We start from the raw sequence: 18,666 nt of genomic DNA, 5'->3' as shown, positions 1-18,666 counted from the left end.
CCATAATTTTCAATAACTTCCTCCTGCATAAGTACTTTTTAATTTTTCCAATTCTTAAAAGTTAGAGTTCTAACCAGTATCAGTTACAATATCAGTTACAGTTCTAACCGGGTTACAGTTCTAACCAGATTCTTCACTACATGTTTCAACAAAAATGTCTCTAGTTTAAAATCTATATGTTACTATATTCAACCATGTATAAATTTTAATCTAATCTCTTGAAACATTTACAATCAAATACAATTTTTAACTATATATCTCAGATTTATACTTTATTCCAGCGCTTGCATAATTTTGAGTTCACCCTTTTCATTCAATATCCCAAAATATCTAGCTGTTTATTCCTTTTTCTATATTATTGGATAAGAGAAAGCAATAATAAATGTCCTTTCAAACATTCTGCTTTTTGAAGCTTCTGTCAGTTCCATCATTGTTGTATTCCCCTCGTTTTTTCTTTAAACATCTGAAGTAGTTTCTTTCAATATTGTTTTACTTCTTCTTTTTGTGCATTCTCTTAGTACGATTTTCCATTATAATCTTGTATAATCTTTTTCTCACCCTCAGTGCCAAGAACAAGTCTGTCCCTCTTCATTTATCAGTTAACCCTTTTAATTCTCAGTTTATAAGCCTCACAATAATTCTGTTTAATGTTTCTGATTTCTTGTACTATTTCTTCCTTTTCCATTGATCCCGTTTTATGTTTAATTAAGTCCATTTTAGCTTTAATATCTTTTTTCTTTTTTTTTGCGGGAATTTCTGCAGCTCTTCTTCCAGTTTTTTATAGTCATCCTCAATAGTTTAAAGATCTTTTTCTGCATTGTGTTTCTCGTATAGTTTATTATCTTGATAAACCTTCATTGAGTCAAAGGATTCTTTATCTTTGTTCTTGCCAAAAATAAGAAAAAAAAAAAAAGCAAGAGGAGAGAAAAAAAAAAAAGAAGAGGAGGGAAAAGACTAAGTCTCTTTAAAAAAAATCCAACTGAGGGGGGAATGGAGAGCAAAGCAGAGCTTCTAGCAGAAAGAAGAGCTACTGCCACTAATCAGGGCTCTTGTGACTAGCTCAAACTTTCCATCTTGATATTTTCAAAATCGCTTTCAACTCCACTTTCTTGTTTATAGTTACGGATGGCACCTGTATAAACATGCACATCCCACTATCTTTTTAGAAAGCACAGGGTCCTTGAGCATGCGTCACAGTAGAAGAAAAAAAAGCAATATGTCGAGCCTCTAGATGGCAGTGCAACTTTCTTTCATTTACTTTCTCTTAACTCCACTTTCCCCATTTCAAAATCAAAAAGTATAAATTTCTTATAACAATAAAAAAATCTTAGAAAAAAGGCTTAAGATAAAGAGTTATTGAGTATTAAAAAGAAAAAGCCAATCCAGTTAAAAATATATTTTTTTAAGAGAAAAACATCTTGCCAATTCCACTAAAAAGGGAAAGTTGAAAAGAAAAAAAATTCCCCCCCCCTTTTTTATAAGGCTCAATCTCGCCGCTTAATCCACTTTTCTTCACTTTTAAAAATCTCTTTAAGTTACTTAAGGTGTTCTCTAAGAATAGTTGAATAGTAAAAGTCCATCTCACCCAGTTGACACCCCTCTCTTCCTTCTTCCTTTGGAGCTGTCCCGGCTTTCGCAGCCATTTTGGCTGCCTCTCCTCCGCCGGCTTCAAGAGCTTCTCCCGGGATCAATCTGGGACTTGCAGCGTCCCTGAGATCCGCGGGACGCGCCCTTTGTGATCGCCATCTCTACGGGACGGCTTAGGTCCATCGGGACCGTCCGGGGGAGGAGATATCGGCTGCGATCCTGGGAGCCCAGGATCGCCCGCCGTATCGCCGCGACGCCAGCTCCGCCCTCCCTGTTTCTATTGATATAGTTCAAACATACATTATTTTCAACTTCCCAACCAATCACTTGAAATGATATTCTATGAGCATGCTTAAAATCAGAAGCATTAAAAAAGCATTTGAGCATAATGCCAATTACCTGAAAAGGTGGGTTATACTGGGTGACCTCTACAATCATGTTATCGGATGTGGGATAACCGTTATCTTCTACAGTTATCAAGGTATAGTAAATGAGACAGGGACTGTCACCAAGATGCCAGGCTGCAGCCAAAATAACCAGTCCATCACTACTCATTGGAAAAGACAATTTACATAATTACAAATTGATATTCAGAAATATCAGGTAATGAATCAGTAATTTTTAAATAAATCAATATTAGTTTAGTTTGCTTATCTTAGAAAATACTATCTTAAGATTTTTACATGGTGCATTAAGTCCAACTTATATTTTAAAAATTGTGTTTCGGAGAGTGTGGGCAGCATTTTACTTATTAAATTGCTAAACTAAATTATAGAATAGCTTCTTTTCCTAGCACACCAAAAACATTATTCAATGTATTCTATGATGTTAATTTTCTTAACAAGAGCAGGTATATAGCAGGGGCCCCGCTTACAGTCACTCATGCTCTCGTGACTTCGATTGGACTAATGGAATGTGCTCTACATGGGGCTGCCCTCAAAGAGCATTTGGAAATTCAGCTGGTGCAGAATGCGGCAGCGCAGGTACGCACTGAGAGTTTTTTGCATCGAAGTCAAATTCCTTGTATGTCCTGTACTTGGCTAATAAAGTATTCTCTTCTATTCTATTCTGCGATGGTTTTTTTGGTGCAAGTGACACCACTGCTCCGTGAGCTGCACTGTCTTCTAGCATGCTTCTGGGTGCAATTCAAGGTGCTGGTAGTTACCTTTAAAGCCCTTCATGGCTTGGGACCAGGCTACTTAAGTGACCATCTCTCCCTAATTATTTCTACCCATTCCACCTGGTCTGTGGGGAGGGGCATGCTCTGGGTGCCATCAGCTAAGGAGTGACATCTGGCAGGGCTCAGGAGGAGGGCCTTTTCTGTCATGGCGCCTGCCCTGTGGAACATCATTCCACCTGAGATCAGGTTAGCTCCGACCCAGTTGGCCTTCTGCAAGGCCCTAAAAACTTGGTTTTGTGCCCAAGCCTGGGGCCCCAGAAGTGTGATAGAACCTGTTTCTTGGGTTTGCTGATGGTTATTTTATAAAGCTCAGCTGCTATGTGTTTTTATTTTATATTATTATTTTATTTGGGTTTTTTTAATCTATTTTATTGTAAGCCGCCCAGAGTCACATATGTGAAATGGGTGGCTATATAAATCAATCAATCAAACAAATAAATATCACATGGACATTGAAGGATTTTTTTCACTGTTACTTGACCAATAAACAGTCTTTATTCCTGTGTGTTTAATTATTTTTTGACTAAATTATCTCTTCCTGATAGTATGGATAAAGAAGAATAGTATTTTGATAAGAAAAGTGTCTGAATTAGTAATACTACTAGAAAAAAGACACAAACTATTTACAAAATATATACATGAATTCATAACAGAGCTCACTTTCTAAACAGGAACTTACCAATTTTGCTGCACATCCAAATACTGCACATTAATATCTCCTTTAATGTCCCCATAATTGCTTTCTGATCCCTGTGCAAATAATAGGTTGTTAAAAATGCCAGAAATAAGGCAAATATATATTTTTATATTTCACATATATTGCTTCTTACCCATATTGATTCCATGATATTTTCTTTAAGTACTCTGTTTATATCCCAGCTGAGAACTTGACGCTCTGCATTATCATCTATTTCCCATTTATAAAGATTTGAACTGGTCACTGCATAAAACCTTGAACCATCTTCATCCCAAAGAACGCTAGAAAGCTGAGTTAAATATAAATTAGGGATAAAATACCAGTGTTTCATAGACTGCAATTCTCTGTTTGAAGTTCACATTAAGAAAACAGAAAAGCTTAAACTTCAGTTCAAAAAATGACAAACAATATGGTACAGAAACAAGAATAAAATAAAAAATAGCACAAATACGAGTGTACTGCAGAGTTATTCTGACAATCATGCAATATATTCTAGACAGCAATCAAAACTATATTAAAATCCAGCGCAAATGCTGGGAAAATGTGGTATCAAAAATAAGAAATTTTCTTGCATCAAATATTAATATTGTTACCACTGAAAAATCTGCAAGTGTAATTCTATTAGATTAAATAAAGCTTGAAAATCCAAAGTTTAATTCATGACACTCATATATATTAATATCATCAGCATATTGAAGGGATGCTCTTAGAAACTATAATTTAAAATTGGTACTGTAAAACCACTGAACTTACAGACTGATTTCAAAAGCATCTGCAAATGATCAGTTCAGATCCCAACAGCAGTTCACCTCTGAATAACTCATAGAGAGGGGAGAACAGGCAGTTGAAGGTGGAGGTGGGCTGTTAGAATTTGTTATATTTTATTATTGCCACTGTAGTGTTAAAAAGAAAAGCCTCTTCTCATTTTCTCTTGGGTTTTAGAAAGGACAAGCCCACCTCCATATTTTTCTTCTTTCTCGTTCTTCTACTTTCACTGCTTTTCCACTGTTAATGTATTGCAATGTATTTTCAACTTTATTGGATCTTCCCTGATCCTGCCACTAAAGAGAATGCCTCTCAGATGGAGCAAAACTAAGTCTGATTTTTGCCTTGACCATAAGCATGCATTGTTTGAATTTCTTCCTATTTACACTTCTCAAGGCTTGCTAAGCACCTATGACTCAATGAGTAGTGTGGATCTTTATGGCTAGCACTGTCCTTGTTTGCTGCTAATGATTCAAATCTCCTGACCAATGAAGTCCATCAGGATGTTCCCTCTGCCACTGTTTTTATAATTTCCTCCTGACTTTCAGATTTACCCAGGGATGTGCAATATATTTAAAGCCTGTATGAAAATGTTGTAAAGGGAGGGAGGGTGTAATAAGGCAAGAGATGTTCCTGTATGACAATTTTCTGAATTCCAGAATTTAAAGTAAAACTGCCATTATCTTTTGCCCTGTCTGCATGTGCTGCTAATTTCTTTAACACTGTTTACCATCCACATACAACCCAAATGCAAAATTTCCTAGAACAGAAATAAGTCATCATTTGAAAACCTAGGCCCACAACTCAGCTCCTGAACTTCAGAATCCAGTGATACTGTGACATCACCAGAATTAGGAGTGTGGGCACTTTTTAAATCCTTTTTCTGATTCTACTGCCCCACTCCCCACCCCCCTAGATTTTAAAGATGGGAATAGAAATAGAAGGCTTTCAGAGGCAAAATGTTACATTCCCATCCTGAAGCTTCCTAATTTGAAAAATGATCCCTTGTCACTGTATTGGTGCCAAATTCACTTCTGGGGGTGGGGGAAGGTGATGAGGATTGTTAATGGAATATTTGCTTCCCAAGATTTCCCACTCCCACTCCACCTTTAAACAACCCTACAAAAGCCTGAATTTGGTCCAAAAAAGTAGCCTTTGGGGACAAGAGCCAAACACTTCCATTGGCATACTGTTTTTCTTCTCAGCCTTAATTTTGAACAAAAAATACTAGGCATTTGGCCATTTTGTTGCTGCATTTCAGTTGGGGAACTTGAGGTCTTAAGGGACTATACACAGAACGATCGGGACCATAAGCTGCCTGTAGTTGTTTACCAATTGTTCCAGAGAATTTAGTCTATATTGTGTCCTGCTATAAAGCACTCCTCTCATGTGAAATAAATTGGAAAATAAAAATTCAGCATTAAAATTAAGATACATTTAAGACTTACTTCTTCATCATTACTAGGTGACAGAATCCCAAGCAACGAAGAAACTTTTCTACCTATTCCAGAAAACATGCCTTGTCCTTGAGGTAAACCATGCTGGTAGATCTTGCCATTACTATCAGGTGTAAGTCGGATAAACTGGCTCCTTGATGAGGATAAAATAAAGCTTCCGCCCTAAAAGAAAGCTCAGTTCAGCTTTTTGAAGAAACTGTATTAGCATTTTGTTTTAAGAAAATACAGACTTGCTAACCCACCTCAAAATTATAATTCTATTTCATTTTATCTATATATAGTGAAAAAAATAGATTTTAGAGCTTTTACTAAGTTGTCACAAAGTATCATGTTTACATTCATCTTTAACATACCTTTACAGCTGTAAGAAAACTACAAAGAGCACTGCCGAAATCTGTATATGTCTCGGTATAGGAACTTTCATGCACGAGGCTGGGCCAGTAACGTATCATGCCTTCACAAGTGGCAGCCATTACCCCAAGAGACTTGCAAATATAAAAAGATAATATACATGTTAATTCTATTAATTATTTAGGGTTCAAATCAATCTCAAGGTCTAGGGTCTGTTTCAGCATAACATAACAAGAAATAAATTTCTAGTCTGAGAATTATAAAGTTTTCACCTTAATTTATATCTATATTGCAGTGTCTCCTAACATAGATTTTACAGGATATTGTTCCCCCATTGAGCTAAAGTAGTTTTTTAATGTAGAAAAACATATTTTAGATGCTTTACAAATTATAACAACTTTACAGAGATAAAAAACCAAAGAAGTTCTTGTCTATGAGAAAATGAAAAAAATCAAGGAAAATAAGCAAAACTAAATAATTAAGTAATTAGCTACAATGCCCCCTGCCTGCCTGGGAGAGAAGAAACAAAAATTGATTGTATTTTTTTTTCATTCAGTGATTAAGCCAGCCAAATTGGAACAATTATCTTTTTTTAAATTAATTTTTATTAAATAATTTTTTTACAGAACAAAAATAATACAAATTTAAAGAAAAAAGGAAAGTGGAACAATTATCAAAGCTCTGAGGATTAATATGGACTGAACTCTTTCTTAATCTGCTTAATTTAACCCTAGTATCTTATTTGCATCTCAGAATAAGAAGTTTCTAATACTGTTATTTCCAATTTACCCCACACCACCACCAATAGCCTAACAGAATGACTGTTTCAATTCCCCAGAATACTGCTCTGAATCACTCTGACTTCAGCACTTACTATGAGCAAAGTGCCTTAACTCAGTGGAATATATATCAGACAAATGTTCCTGCCCTGAAAAAAATGCAAATATAAAAATGCCTCAGAATGCAGTAAATATGTATTGAAGTAGTTATCTGTTTTCAACTACAATATTTCGTTACCATTTCAGGAAGAATTCTGATCAGTACTTAATGTAGTAAATTAACAGTCGTTAAAGCTTATTTTGTATATTTGTGTTGTTATATTGGACAAAATCATTCCCCAGCTTTTTGTTTAAAATTATGTTTAAAGATTGAACAATTGTACAACTAAGTTATAAACAAATAAGTGTGGTATACTGTACAGTAAGTATAATTTCCAAGTGGACCATGTAAATGTCATAAATTGAATATATAAATGACATCTACAAAAGAAATCTAAATGTTCCTAACCTGTAAAGAAGATGCTTCACCAGGAACATTAAGACAACATACTGCAACTAGGTCTGCACTCCAAATATAGTCACTGGGTGGCAACTGTAGTTCTTTGCATATAGACAACTGTAACACAAAAAATATTTATGTTGTTTAGCAACATTTTAATTTAGTATTCTGCATTTATATTATTCAACTATATCGTTTCATGCTTTGAATAAAAGAAAAGTTTGGATTTCTATGGTCAACTCTAAGTTATTTTTTACGCTAAAAGCTGACAAATATAATCTAAAGCATCTTAAATAAGATACTGTATTAAATACTGAGCTTAATGTTTAGAAGAGATGTTTTGGATGTCAAAGAACTGCAGTCATTAAATGTAACTTTAAATAATGTGAACCATGTCCAAAAATTTTATTTGTGATGCAAACAAATAAAAAGAGGATGGAGAATAATTTTAAATTTTATCTGCCTAGCACTACGAACAAATCTATAAACACATGAATGGCATATGAGAACTCTTTCTCAAGTGAGAATTGTTTTGTTGCCAGTGGATTCTAACAAGTAAATATGGATATTTCTTGTTTCACTTTTTAAATACTTTTTTTGGAAAATATTTCAATATTTTTGAAAACATTACCAGCACAGCCTTTTTTCCCCCAACCTCGCTCATGCTGGTTGCAGTCTAAGCATACTTATTTGGAAGCCTAATAGTCAAAAAAGCTTTTTTTCAACTAAGAATGGTTAGACTTGTGTAATTACTTTTCTTTTATGATGCACAAGTTAACAAAAATTTATTGAGACTACATCAAATAGCAAGTTACAGGAAAACCTATTCACTTTTATGATCAGATATCCAATATAAAATTATTATTTGCTGGATGACGTGGTTTGTTTCCATTCCATGCCACCCCAAAATGTACCAATTGTATGATGCACTCTTAAAATATTCAGATTGCCCCATTCTAGGAGGAGGGAAAAACAGAACACTGTGGAACAAAGTGAGCCATTTTACTCATTAATGTAAGGTTTAAATGTTCCAGAAAGAGTGCAGTATAGATGCACTGTATTCATATGGAGCCCAGACAAACAGTGATTTGAGGCAGTTCATTTGCCTATATTTTTTGAATATTGAATATATACATGAGTATAACCTGGCCTACTTAAATATATTTCAACTTACTATTACTTTACCTTAGCAACTGATGATTGACCAATCTTCCAAATAATTAGTCTATCTTTATGGACTAGCCAAGCCCATCCACTTTCATCTAGCATCACACTCAAATGGTCCTCAGCTATAATAAATAATAGATTCCAAAATAAATTACAGGTATAAGTTTAAAAAAAAAAATCTAGGCTTGCCTTTTAATACCTCTGAGGAAGACCTAAATTGGCAAGTAGATTCACAGGACAGAAAGAATTCCATTAGACACCCAAGCCATTTAGGTCTTTGACAATGAATAATGTTAGAACATGGAAAAACTGTCAATCAGTGACAATCTTGTAAAACTGATATGTGGTCAACTTCAGAAAACGGCTTGATTCTATTTTCTACAGGTAGTCCTCAGGTTACAACCACTCGTTCAGTGACTGTTCAAAATTATGACAGTGCTGAACAAGGGGGACTTGTGACCAGTTCACGAAGTTACAGCTATTGCAATGTCCCCATGGTCATGTGATCACGATCTGGGAGCTCAGATGCCCAGCTCACGATTATGTCACAGTGAGCCACGATCACTTGTTTGCCATCTGTCAATGGGGAAGCCGGCAGAGAAGGTTGCAAGTCACTCTCATAAGTCGCTCACACCACTTTTTTCCCCAAGAAGCCCTGCTATGGAGTAGAAAATCCCAGGGATCTCATACTCCATAGCACCGTCCCCACTGGCCCACGCTCTGTAGTGGCCCCCACCAGCCCGTCCACACTCAATAGCGCCGGCCTGTGGCACTCACCCACCCATCTGCAGCTCTAGCCCACTGGCCTGCTTGCCTAGGACTCCCGTTATGTGAGGTCCTCTCTTAACAACCTGCACAGTCTTTGGGTTATGACAACTATCTCTATCTGCAGAAACTTCTCAATGCTTTTGAAAAGCACTATGTACAATGAATTACAACAGTTTTACATGGCTGTACTAGAAATAATTAAGCACAGCTGATAGAAGGTACTTTCAGGTACAGAATGATCTGAGCCTCAGATAGTAATAATGAGTTAAGGTTTCCAAGCCAAGCCCTTCAAGAGGAAAAGCAAACCACCCAGGATAGCTTGAATCAATTTGATTTTATAAGTCATTAAACAGCAAAGTTGTAGTCTTGCTAATTTACAGATGCTATAAAAAATCATATGTTATTTAATATTCTAAATCCTATTTTTCATTATATAATTATCATTTATTTGTATGACCATATTAAAAAAAACTTACCATCAGCCATTCTCAAGGCCTCCATAACTTTTACTGGCAAAGGTGAACCAAACTTTTTTACATCATAGTTGATGGTTTCACTTCCTGATGGATGATGTACAACCTTTGTAGGTGTACATCTAAGCAGAAAAAGTTTTAATTAAGGGTTTAATAATGAAATTAATACCATTGATTTAAGCTTTGTTACATTCATCACTGTTTGAATTCTTTAGCTATCCAACAGTTCAAGTCAAAACAAATTGTATAGAATGTGCTTTTACCAGTTTATACAAAGACCCTTCCTTTTATTTTATTTCATTTTTGTAAGCTTTCCTTCACCATTCTTATGGTTAACAAAAAGATTTCACACAGAAACCACGTACTACTCCTGCCTATTCACATTCTCAAACTGTTGATTTTTGGTAAACACTGAAAAAATACAACAATATTTGTGATCAAGCTGAGAAAAATTGATCAGGTAACGCTTAAATTGAGGGAGTGCTGTTAATCACAGATAAGAGCAAGTGCCACACATATATGAAAATGTAACTGTGGCTTGATCATTGCCAGAACATACTTCCCCACCTTTTTGTTGAAAAAGTAGCATGATTAATAATCAAAGCTGACATGAGTGCAATTTTGGAAAATTTGGCAGGTGATTATGAGAAAGGACTCGTTAAGTCAGAAAGCATCATTATAATTTTTGTGTTCTTTTTACTTCCATGTTTCTGATGTTTTCATTATAGTTGCTTATATTCTATAAAATATAAACAATCTAAACACAAAATTAAGCATAATCATTCAAAATTAACAAAGAAGTCTACTATAATTCACAATCTGCAAAACAAATTTCATTTCTAAATCCATTTCAATGTCATTGAGACTAAACTCAACAAAAATTCAAATTAAGCAATTTTTAAATTGTTTTACATCAAATCAAGCCACAGACTAATCTAGCTGTGATCTGACTAGGAGTGCTGCTCCAAGGTCTTAATGTTTTTTACCCTTGCAGTAAAACAGGAAACAGCAGACACACACACCCACTCAGACACATATGACACTTATTAGCTTTTCAGCACGTTTATTGAATTCAGAAGCTGCCATACAATAAACTAAAAATGAAAATAAATAAAAACACAGATATGCTCAATAATATAGACAAGATCTGAAAGAAGGGTCAGCCAAACCAAAAATATTCCGGAATAAAAGTACTTTAGTGTTGGCACATTCAGTGGACTTTATACTGAATGTTATATTTAATTATATTAAATAATGGGTTAATCAGACAGAGTGGCTGTGGGTCAATGGCTCCTCTGTATCCGGGAGGATCGTTGGTGCTGGATGGGGTAGCACTACCCCAGACAGACCCAGTGCGTAATCTGGGGGTCCTCCTGGACTCACGGCTCTTGCTCAAAGAGCAGGTGGCAGCCATGGCCAGGAGGGCTTTTGCACAACTTTGGGTCGTGCACCAGTTACGCCCTTTCCTGGATCAGGATGCCCTTCGAACGGTCACTCATGCCCTTGTTATCTCCCAGATAGACTACTGCAATGAGCTCTACATGGGGCTACCCTTGAAGAGTATCCGGAAGGTTCCGATGGTCCAGAATGCAGCTGCGTGAGCTATTTTTGGGGCCCGAAGAAGGACCCATATAACACCACTGCTTCGCAAGCTGCACTGGGTACTGGTTTGCTTCCGGGTCCAATTCAAGGTGTTGGTTATCACCTTTAAAGCCCTACATGGCATGGGGCCAGGTTACCTGAGGGACCGCCTCTCCCCTACGAGTTCATCCCGTCCCACCCAATCACACAGAGAGGGCATGCTCTGGACCCCCTCTGCAAAAGAACTCTGACTAGCAGGGTCCAGAAGACAGGCCTTCTGTGCTGTAGCCCCCACCCTTTGGAATATCTTGCCCCTGGAGGTGAGACAGGCCCCCTCACTCCTGGCCTTTCGGAGGGATCTGAAGACCTGGCTCTGCCATCTGGCCTGGGGCGAGGAGGGGGATCATCAAGTGTGGGGTTGGCTAGTCCCTTAGTGGCCTGGCGTTGCTGCCCTGAACCATCGGCCTCCTGGATTTTTTCCCTTTTATTTTTGTGAATGTGTATTGTTATAGGTTTTAACTGTATATTTATTTATTGTTTTAATGTGTTGTGAGCTGCCCAGAGTCCCCCATTGGGGGAAGATGGGCAGGGGACAAATTTAATAAATAAATAAATAAATAATCTACTGTTTTATAAGCTTGAAAATCAGAACTTCACAGAAAAAGTTAAGTTTCACTGAGCTCCAGAAATATAAATATGAGAACTGTTCACATGGTCAGAATTGATAAACAGGATACCTTTAACTCTCATCCCACAGTACACTCTCTCTTGGGTACATTAAGATTTCTTACAGTACTTTTTAAATGCAAGGAATAAAAAGTACATTGTCATTAACCCTCTGACAAAGAGTATCCAGCACTGGAGATATAAAAATGCAACTACTTTTTTTTTGTTAAATAAGTGGCAGCTTAATGAGCTCCATCCAACGTGGGAATGATAGGTTGCAGCATGCAAGAGGAAAGGTTAAATCCCTCCTTTCCTCTGAAGGCAGCACTGCAATTGAAGAAACCACACATCATTTTCAGGGGAGCGAACTTCCCTGGGAACGCCTTCCGCTTGTATGGCCGCCTCACTTGGGGCGACCCTAGTAATTATGACCCCCCCCCACCGCAACAGATGTTGTTTGCTCTTTTGTTATTAAAACAGCACCTGTGCCTTAAAACAAACATGCATGTAGAGAGGAGGCACCTCCGCCTTCCTCTCCAGACGCCCTTTGCAGCCTATGCACCAGGCGCGCGGAAAGCCCGGTCAGGCTCCACCCCCCGATGGGCGGGGCAGGGTACTCACCGTGCAGAGAGGGAACCAACATGCCTTCTCGTCACTGGCGAGAAGAACGCTGGGGAAGAGACTGACGGGGCCGCCACCATTTGGCTCTTCTTACCTCCGGGGCGGAGGCTTCTTCGGCCCGAGCCGCCGCCGCCGCCGCCGCCGCCGCCGCCTGGGGTATGAGGCGAGGTGGGAGTGGAAAGAAACATTGCCGCCTCAACGCGAAAAACCGGGAAGAGCCGTTACCAAAAAAAAAAAAAAAACCTTTCGAGATCCGTCGCTGTCTCCTTTCTCGTAACGCTAAACTGGCGCATCTAAATAACGTCACGTTTCCCCAAGGACGTGATTGGCTGATGATTTCCCCGCCCCCCTCGGCTTGGTCCAATTGGCCCAGAAAGGCGGAAAGTTCCCTTTTTTTGTATATGAGCTGGAGGGCAGGACAGCAGCGTTGCAATGAGCAGGAAAAGTAGCGGGAGACTAGAGGAGGCGATGTTGGACGGTAGAGTATTTTAAAGCATATTTCAAAACGGGAACTCAGGCAGAAACTTTCCAAGTGCCAAACTCACCCTGGCATTATGACAACGTCGTATCTATTGCTGTTTCCTCACCTCTTTAATTGGACCCACGGACGATTTTGCGAGAAGCCGAGTGTGAACTTCCTAATAGTTATGCTTTTATTTGATCCATTTCTACAGCCACGCTGACGGTTACCTGGGAAAGCCACATGTGATTTGCTTTTGGTTTAGATAATGGCGTGAAGTCTTCTGTGCCGGTTGGATCCTTATTGCTTCTGTTGCCAGCCATTCCCAGTCTTCTGATTGTCAGCCAAGACAAAAGTTCTAAGAGACATTACTTTAGGTGCATCTGCAGCAAACGGAGCTTATGTCAAAATGATGAAAGGTGTCATGATATTCCAGTGTAAATTCCACCCCTTAAGTATCCATATGCAAGTGTCATGACATAAGTTGGAGGGAGATGGAGTTTGTGCCACGAACATTTTACCATTTGTCCTTCAGATGCCCAAGACTTTGATGCCTACTTTGGTGCTGGAATAAGTAAGCTACTTTAACAGTAGTACAGGTAGTCCTTAGTTAACAACAGTAATTTGGACCAGAATTTCCATTGCTAAGCTATGTGGTTGTAAAGTGTGATGTCACATGATTGTGCCACTTAGCAACAGCAGTTTCGGCAGTCCCTGGTTACTATCATTAAGCAAGGACCTCACATGATCGTGACTTCTGACTTCCTGATGGCTTCCCCATTAACTTTGCTTTTGGGAAGCTGGCAGGGAAGGTTGCAAATCACAATGAGTGACCATGGGATGCTGTGATGGTCAGAAATCTGTGCCAGTTGCCAAGCACCCGGATCATGATCACATGACTGCAAGGGCGCTGTGCCAACCAGAACGTTGAGGCTCGATTGTAACTACCACTTGTTCAGCTCTGTTGAACAACTTAAATCTTTCTTGCTTATGACCTGGGAACAAGATGAAGGCAAAGTCGTTCATTTATTCAATTTGATTTGTATCCCACTGTGATTGACCACCTCTTGGCAGCTTACAAAGAATACTATAATGACAATGAAAGCATCCACTTAAAATAACTACATAAATGACAACAAAATTAAAACTGTAATAACTTAAAACATGCAATAAATAAAATGAGGGAAATGCTCTCTGGAATAATTCAGTTTTCAATAACTTCCTAAAGGACTGTAAGGAGGGGCGAGTCTGATCTCCAAAAAGAGGCTATTCCAGAATAAAGTTATGGGAACATGGTAGGAAAAGGACATTGCCACAATGTAAGAGATGTCTGGTGATAAATGGCAAGAACAGCATTATGCTGCAAGCTCCACTCCTTTTTTTTTTTCGTGTAATAATTTTATTAAGGTTTAGGAATACAAAGATAGAAGACTAATACAAACTAAGAGAAATATAAAAAGTGAAGTAAAGAAAAAGTGCAGAGAGAGGAAAAAAGAAAAGGGGAAAAAGGAGAAATATAAAAAAATGACTCTCCCTTCCCTCCAGATAACTAAACAACTTCAGTAACTTAACACCTTTTCTAGTATTTCAATAATAAAAAAAAACTCTTCTTCCCATATCTCTTCAATAAACAAATTATAAAAACTCATCATTCAGTCCTATTCAGCAAAAGTCATTAACAGCTACCAGAAATAATAACATACATATTTTAATCTTAATCAAATAAATCCATTTTGTATTCCAACTTATCACTTTCTCAGGAATAAAGCAGAAGAAATCTCTCCCCATTTATAAACAAATCTTCAAAGCCTCGTCATTCAGTCATGGTCAAGAAGAAATTCCATTAATAGCTACCTGCGATGGAAAGTATCTAAGAGGAGAGTGATGTGAGGCTATCAGGAGGGAGGGGGTGCATTCCAGGAGGGGAAAGGAGACAAGAGATAATATAGTCTGCAGGGGGAGCGTGGGAAGCAAAAGAGGTTCAGGATAGCCACTCCCTGGAATCTCCCAGCGTATATTCACTAGTTGCTGTAGTATAGATTTAGTTTGGCAAGATTCTGTCTATAAGATGTAAGCAAATAAAGGGACTGGACTAGACTGTTTTATCGTTCTTGGGCTGGGTCTGACGCTACCAGAAACCACAACATATATATTTTAACCCTGATCAAATAAATTCACTTTGTAGTCCTTCCATTTACTTTTAAAGAGCTTGGTCTTTAATCCCATCAAATAATATCCCACAAGTTGATTTCTTATCATTTTTCCTTCGTCTCCTCTCAGGAACAGCTTCAGTAGTTTAACACATCCCTTTTGTAAATCCAAGATAAGGCTATCCAAGTCACTCTTGATTTATTATTTGTATGTCCCCTTTAGTTATTAAAACACCAGCCAGTTTCATTTGTAAATCCATTGTCACATCTTTTTCCATATCACTCTTATAATCTGTCATTTTAAAATCTGTTTTCAAATCCACATAATCTTTTTCCATATCACTCTTGTAGTCTGGCATTTTTTTAAAACCGATTTTCAAATCCACATTCAAGTCAGCCTCAATCTCTATTTGGTCTAGTAAGATCTGTTCCCCTTCTGTAGCCTCTGTTAAATCCATAGTTAAGAGAGGCAGTGGGCAAACCCTGTGTCCATTTGAAGGCGCCAAGCTGTGACTTAGGCAAGATGATTTTCCCCTGGCTCCCAGAGCTCTCATATCTGCCGGAGATCGCTATTTTTCAGTTTCTTTGTGGGTCTCTGTATGGAGCAAACTTGTGGGTGATCCTAGTCTTTCCCTTAAGCTGGAGAGGGGTTCCGAGGAGCCCATCCATTCATTGGCTCCTCTTTCCCGGCCATCAGCTCCATGAGTAAGTCCATCATTGCTTCCCTGGAAGTCCAAGCTCCACCCCTTTTCAATGTGGTATGTGCACATACAAAGGGGTGGAGCTTATTGGTTTGATGCTTCTAAGCCTGCAGATACTTCTGCATAGCATGTTTACACTGTGGTTACATGCATGTGAGGAAACTGGTTTGTAAACCACAGGTTATAGTTTAAGATGTGTGGACTGAGCTTATAAATCAAAGTCTTCACAAAAAAATTCTGAAGTTCTGTTTTCTATACTTCTAAAATTATGCTATGGCCTAGAGTGGGGCTTTTCAACCATGGTACAAATTGTTTAATGTATTAACCTGAAGAGTGCTCTGAAGCCTGTTGACTGCTTTATTAATTTGGGTGGAAGATAACTGCTCGGTCAATGATTTTTTTTTAATAGACCAAAATAACCTCTCCATCAGAAAATTGCATCTGCCTGTAGTATACTCAAGTATTTCCTGGCTATGTCCACATGCTACAGAGAATGGGGAAATGATAAACAGTAACATATTCTAACCAAGTGTATTGTACAAATTCAGCTGGTATGGCTAGTTTGGCTCAGTGTGGAATAAGAGTCTAATAAACTGGGTTGGATGCTTACATTAACAATTGGAATGTACCCTAAAACCTCAATTCTCCTGACCACCATTCAACAGACTTTGGATACGAAGGACAAAATTTTACTTTGGACTTCACCCCCTAACAATGGACAACCCCCATCATTTCTGAAACACTCTAGATGATTGAAATAATTTATATTATTTGGCTAAATTTATGTCATTTGCATAGTAAAATATAACTTGATGCATGGTTTAATAAAATGTCAATTACATCAATGGGAAATTTGTATTTAGGAGACATCCATTCACTCCAAATCTATTAAATCCAGATTTTAATGTAGGATTTGAATGAAGTGAAAAGCACAGGGATAAACTTTGAAAAATTTTCCATCAATTTTCTTTTTAAACTTCAGAGATTCTGCTTTAAATGTTGTGACAAATATAGGTGGTTTCACAATGACTTTTTAGTCTTGCACATCTTCATAAACCCCTGGTTAACAGAAAGACAGGTTATTGGAAAATTTGAGGAGGGAAAATTAACATTGCAGGAAAATGGGAAGATAGATAAGAGAATATCTGCCAAGGGAACACTGTCTTTTTTGAAAAACGCTAAGCCTACATATACTGCAGCTTGCATATGTAATTGTGTTTACATGAAGACATTGCATGTCCTGCAATTTTCATATCATTGTAGTTTGTTATTGGTACCAGTGTATACTCTCCCTTCTGTATTTAATAGCAGAGTGCTTTCTAGGGTAAAATCAATTAAAGAACAGTTAATTTCTTCTTCATTGCATTGTAGACTCACCCAAATTATCTCATCTTTGCAGCTATTTGTAGAGAAACACCTCCGAACTCTCATAGGTCATAAAGTTTAGGCAACAAAAGCAAATCTCAGTGCCAAATTGTTTCCTATCCCGCCAATTGATCCAATTAGAAAATGTTATCAGCATGATTATGTTCTGTTAATATAGCTTTGCTTTAGCATACTAATATATATCTATAAGGGAATAACTGACATGTCCTTGTGGATGACTTCTACTCACTTTTAAACAAAGGCCATCAAAACACATTACAGTTTCATCATTTACATTAGCAGCTTTGCCACAACTGCCTACAAGGAGGCAATAGGGATTGAATGAAAGATAACGTAACATTTTATGAAAAAATGCTGCTTTATTTATTCCTTATGTAAAAAGAGAAAGCTATGCCTGATTATAAAAATTTGAATAGCTGAAAAAGGAAAAAGAATATCTGAAATTGAAAAAACTACTAAAAAGCAGGATAAGAACAGAAAAATGTCATATATAGTTTATTAATACATTTTATTGTTATACAAATATTGCCAACAACAACTGGGGAACAAAGAGTAGAAAAATTGTTGTTCTTTATATCAAAATTAGATAGCCTTGTTTTAGACTCTGCTTTGCTAAATACTTTATTATCACACTGTGCATCCAGCAGGAACCCTTGAATTACAATGGTAAAGAATTGGTTCTTTGAGGACTAAAGATCTATGTCTTTTTGTACTGGTCAGCTGCAAAAAAGCCCCTATATTAAATGACTTTAAGTAAGATTTAAAAACTACAGAACAGTAGGTATGATGCTGATTATAGTACTCATAGCCATTGAACAGCACATAAATCATTACAGTGCCAACTTTACATCATCTACTTGTCACGAAATTGGAGGGACCAATTATAAAGAAGTCTGTAAGTGAAAAAAAAATCCAGAAGTTTGCTTATTTGAAGTTAATGTGAAAGTAATTGTGAATCTCTTCAAAATAACTGTTCATTCTGGTCAGTACCATAATTTGTGAAAAATTCCACTTATATGCCAACATGCCAAGGTAATTTTATGAGATTTCCATTTTGTTCTAATCAACAGTATTAGATTTTTAATGGATTGGATACAAATTTACTCATATTTAGACAAGATTCACATAAATTAATGGAATAAAACTCAACATGATTAAATCCCATAGAGTTCAATGAACCTGTTTGGGGAGCTGCAACCATATTTGATCTGTCTAATGGGAAACCCAACAAACTCTCACAAGATTTCCATAAATTCTTCTGTGAGATTAGTAGAATTTTACTGAGCGTTAGTATTCTCACTTAAGAGTTCAGACTTCTCACACAAGGAATCATGTTTTCCTAAGATTTTGGTGATTTTTAAAAAATCTGGGGGAACTT

General features: G+C 37.4%; 1 protein-coding gene across 3 annotated transcripts in view; it reads right to left on the bottom strand.

The window, feature by feature from the left end:
* NUP133 (nucleoporin 133) overlaps nt 1-12,846 on the bottom strand; it is a 37,307-nt gene extending 24,461 nt beyond the window's left edge. Inside the window, exons 1-9 of one of the 3 annotated variants that reach the window (XM_088143442.1) lie at nt 12,592-12,846; nt 9,727-9,845; nt 8,501-8,604; nt 7,325-7,432; nt 6,040-6,171; nt 5,678-5,848; nt 3,598-3,753; nt 3,447-3,517; nt 1,987-2,134 (exon numbers count right to left, since the gene is read on the bottom strand). In XM_088143442.1, the coding sequence (XP_087999568.1) occupies nt 1,987-2,134; nt 3,447-3,517; nt 3,598-3,753; nt 5,678-5,848; nt 6,040-6,171; nt 7,325-7,432; nt 8,501-8,604; nt 9,727-9,845; nt 12,592-12,779 (1,197 nt within the window). In that variant the 5' untranslated portion in view covers nt 12,780-12,846. Of the gene's footprint in view, nt 1-1,986; nt 2,135-3,446; nt 3,518-3,597; nt 3,754-5,677; nt 5,849-6,039; nt 6,172-6,911; nt 6,979-7,324; nt 7,433-8,500; nt 8,605-9,726; nt 9,846-12,591 lie in introns of those variants that run through there. The other 2 variants (XM_088143437.1, XM_088143443.1) reach the window with 2 other exon arrangements.
* Between the last annotated feature and the right edge of the window lie 5,820 nt (nt 12,847-18,666).

Source organism: Python bivittatus, unplaced genomic scaffold, assembly GCF_059951505.1.
Source record: "Python bivittatus isolate LINGU-HERP-01145 unplaced genomic scaffold, Pbiv_v1 ctg000020_np1212, whole genome shotgun sequence".
NCBI classification, from domain to species: Eukaryota; Metazoa; Chordata; class Lepidosauria; order Squamata; family Pythonidae; genus Python; species Python bivittatus.
The sequence above is the reverse complement of the archived record's forward strand: the minus strand, read 5'-3'. Positions and strand labels throughout refer to the sequence as shown.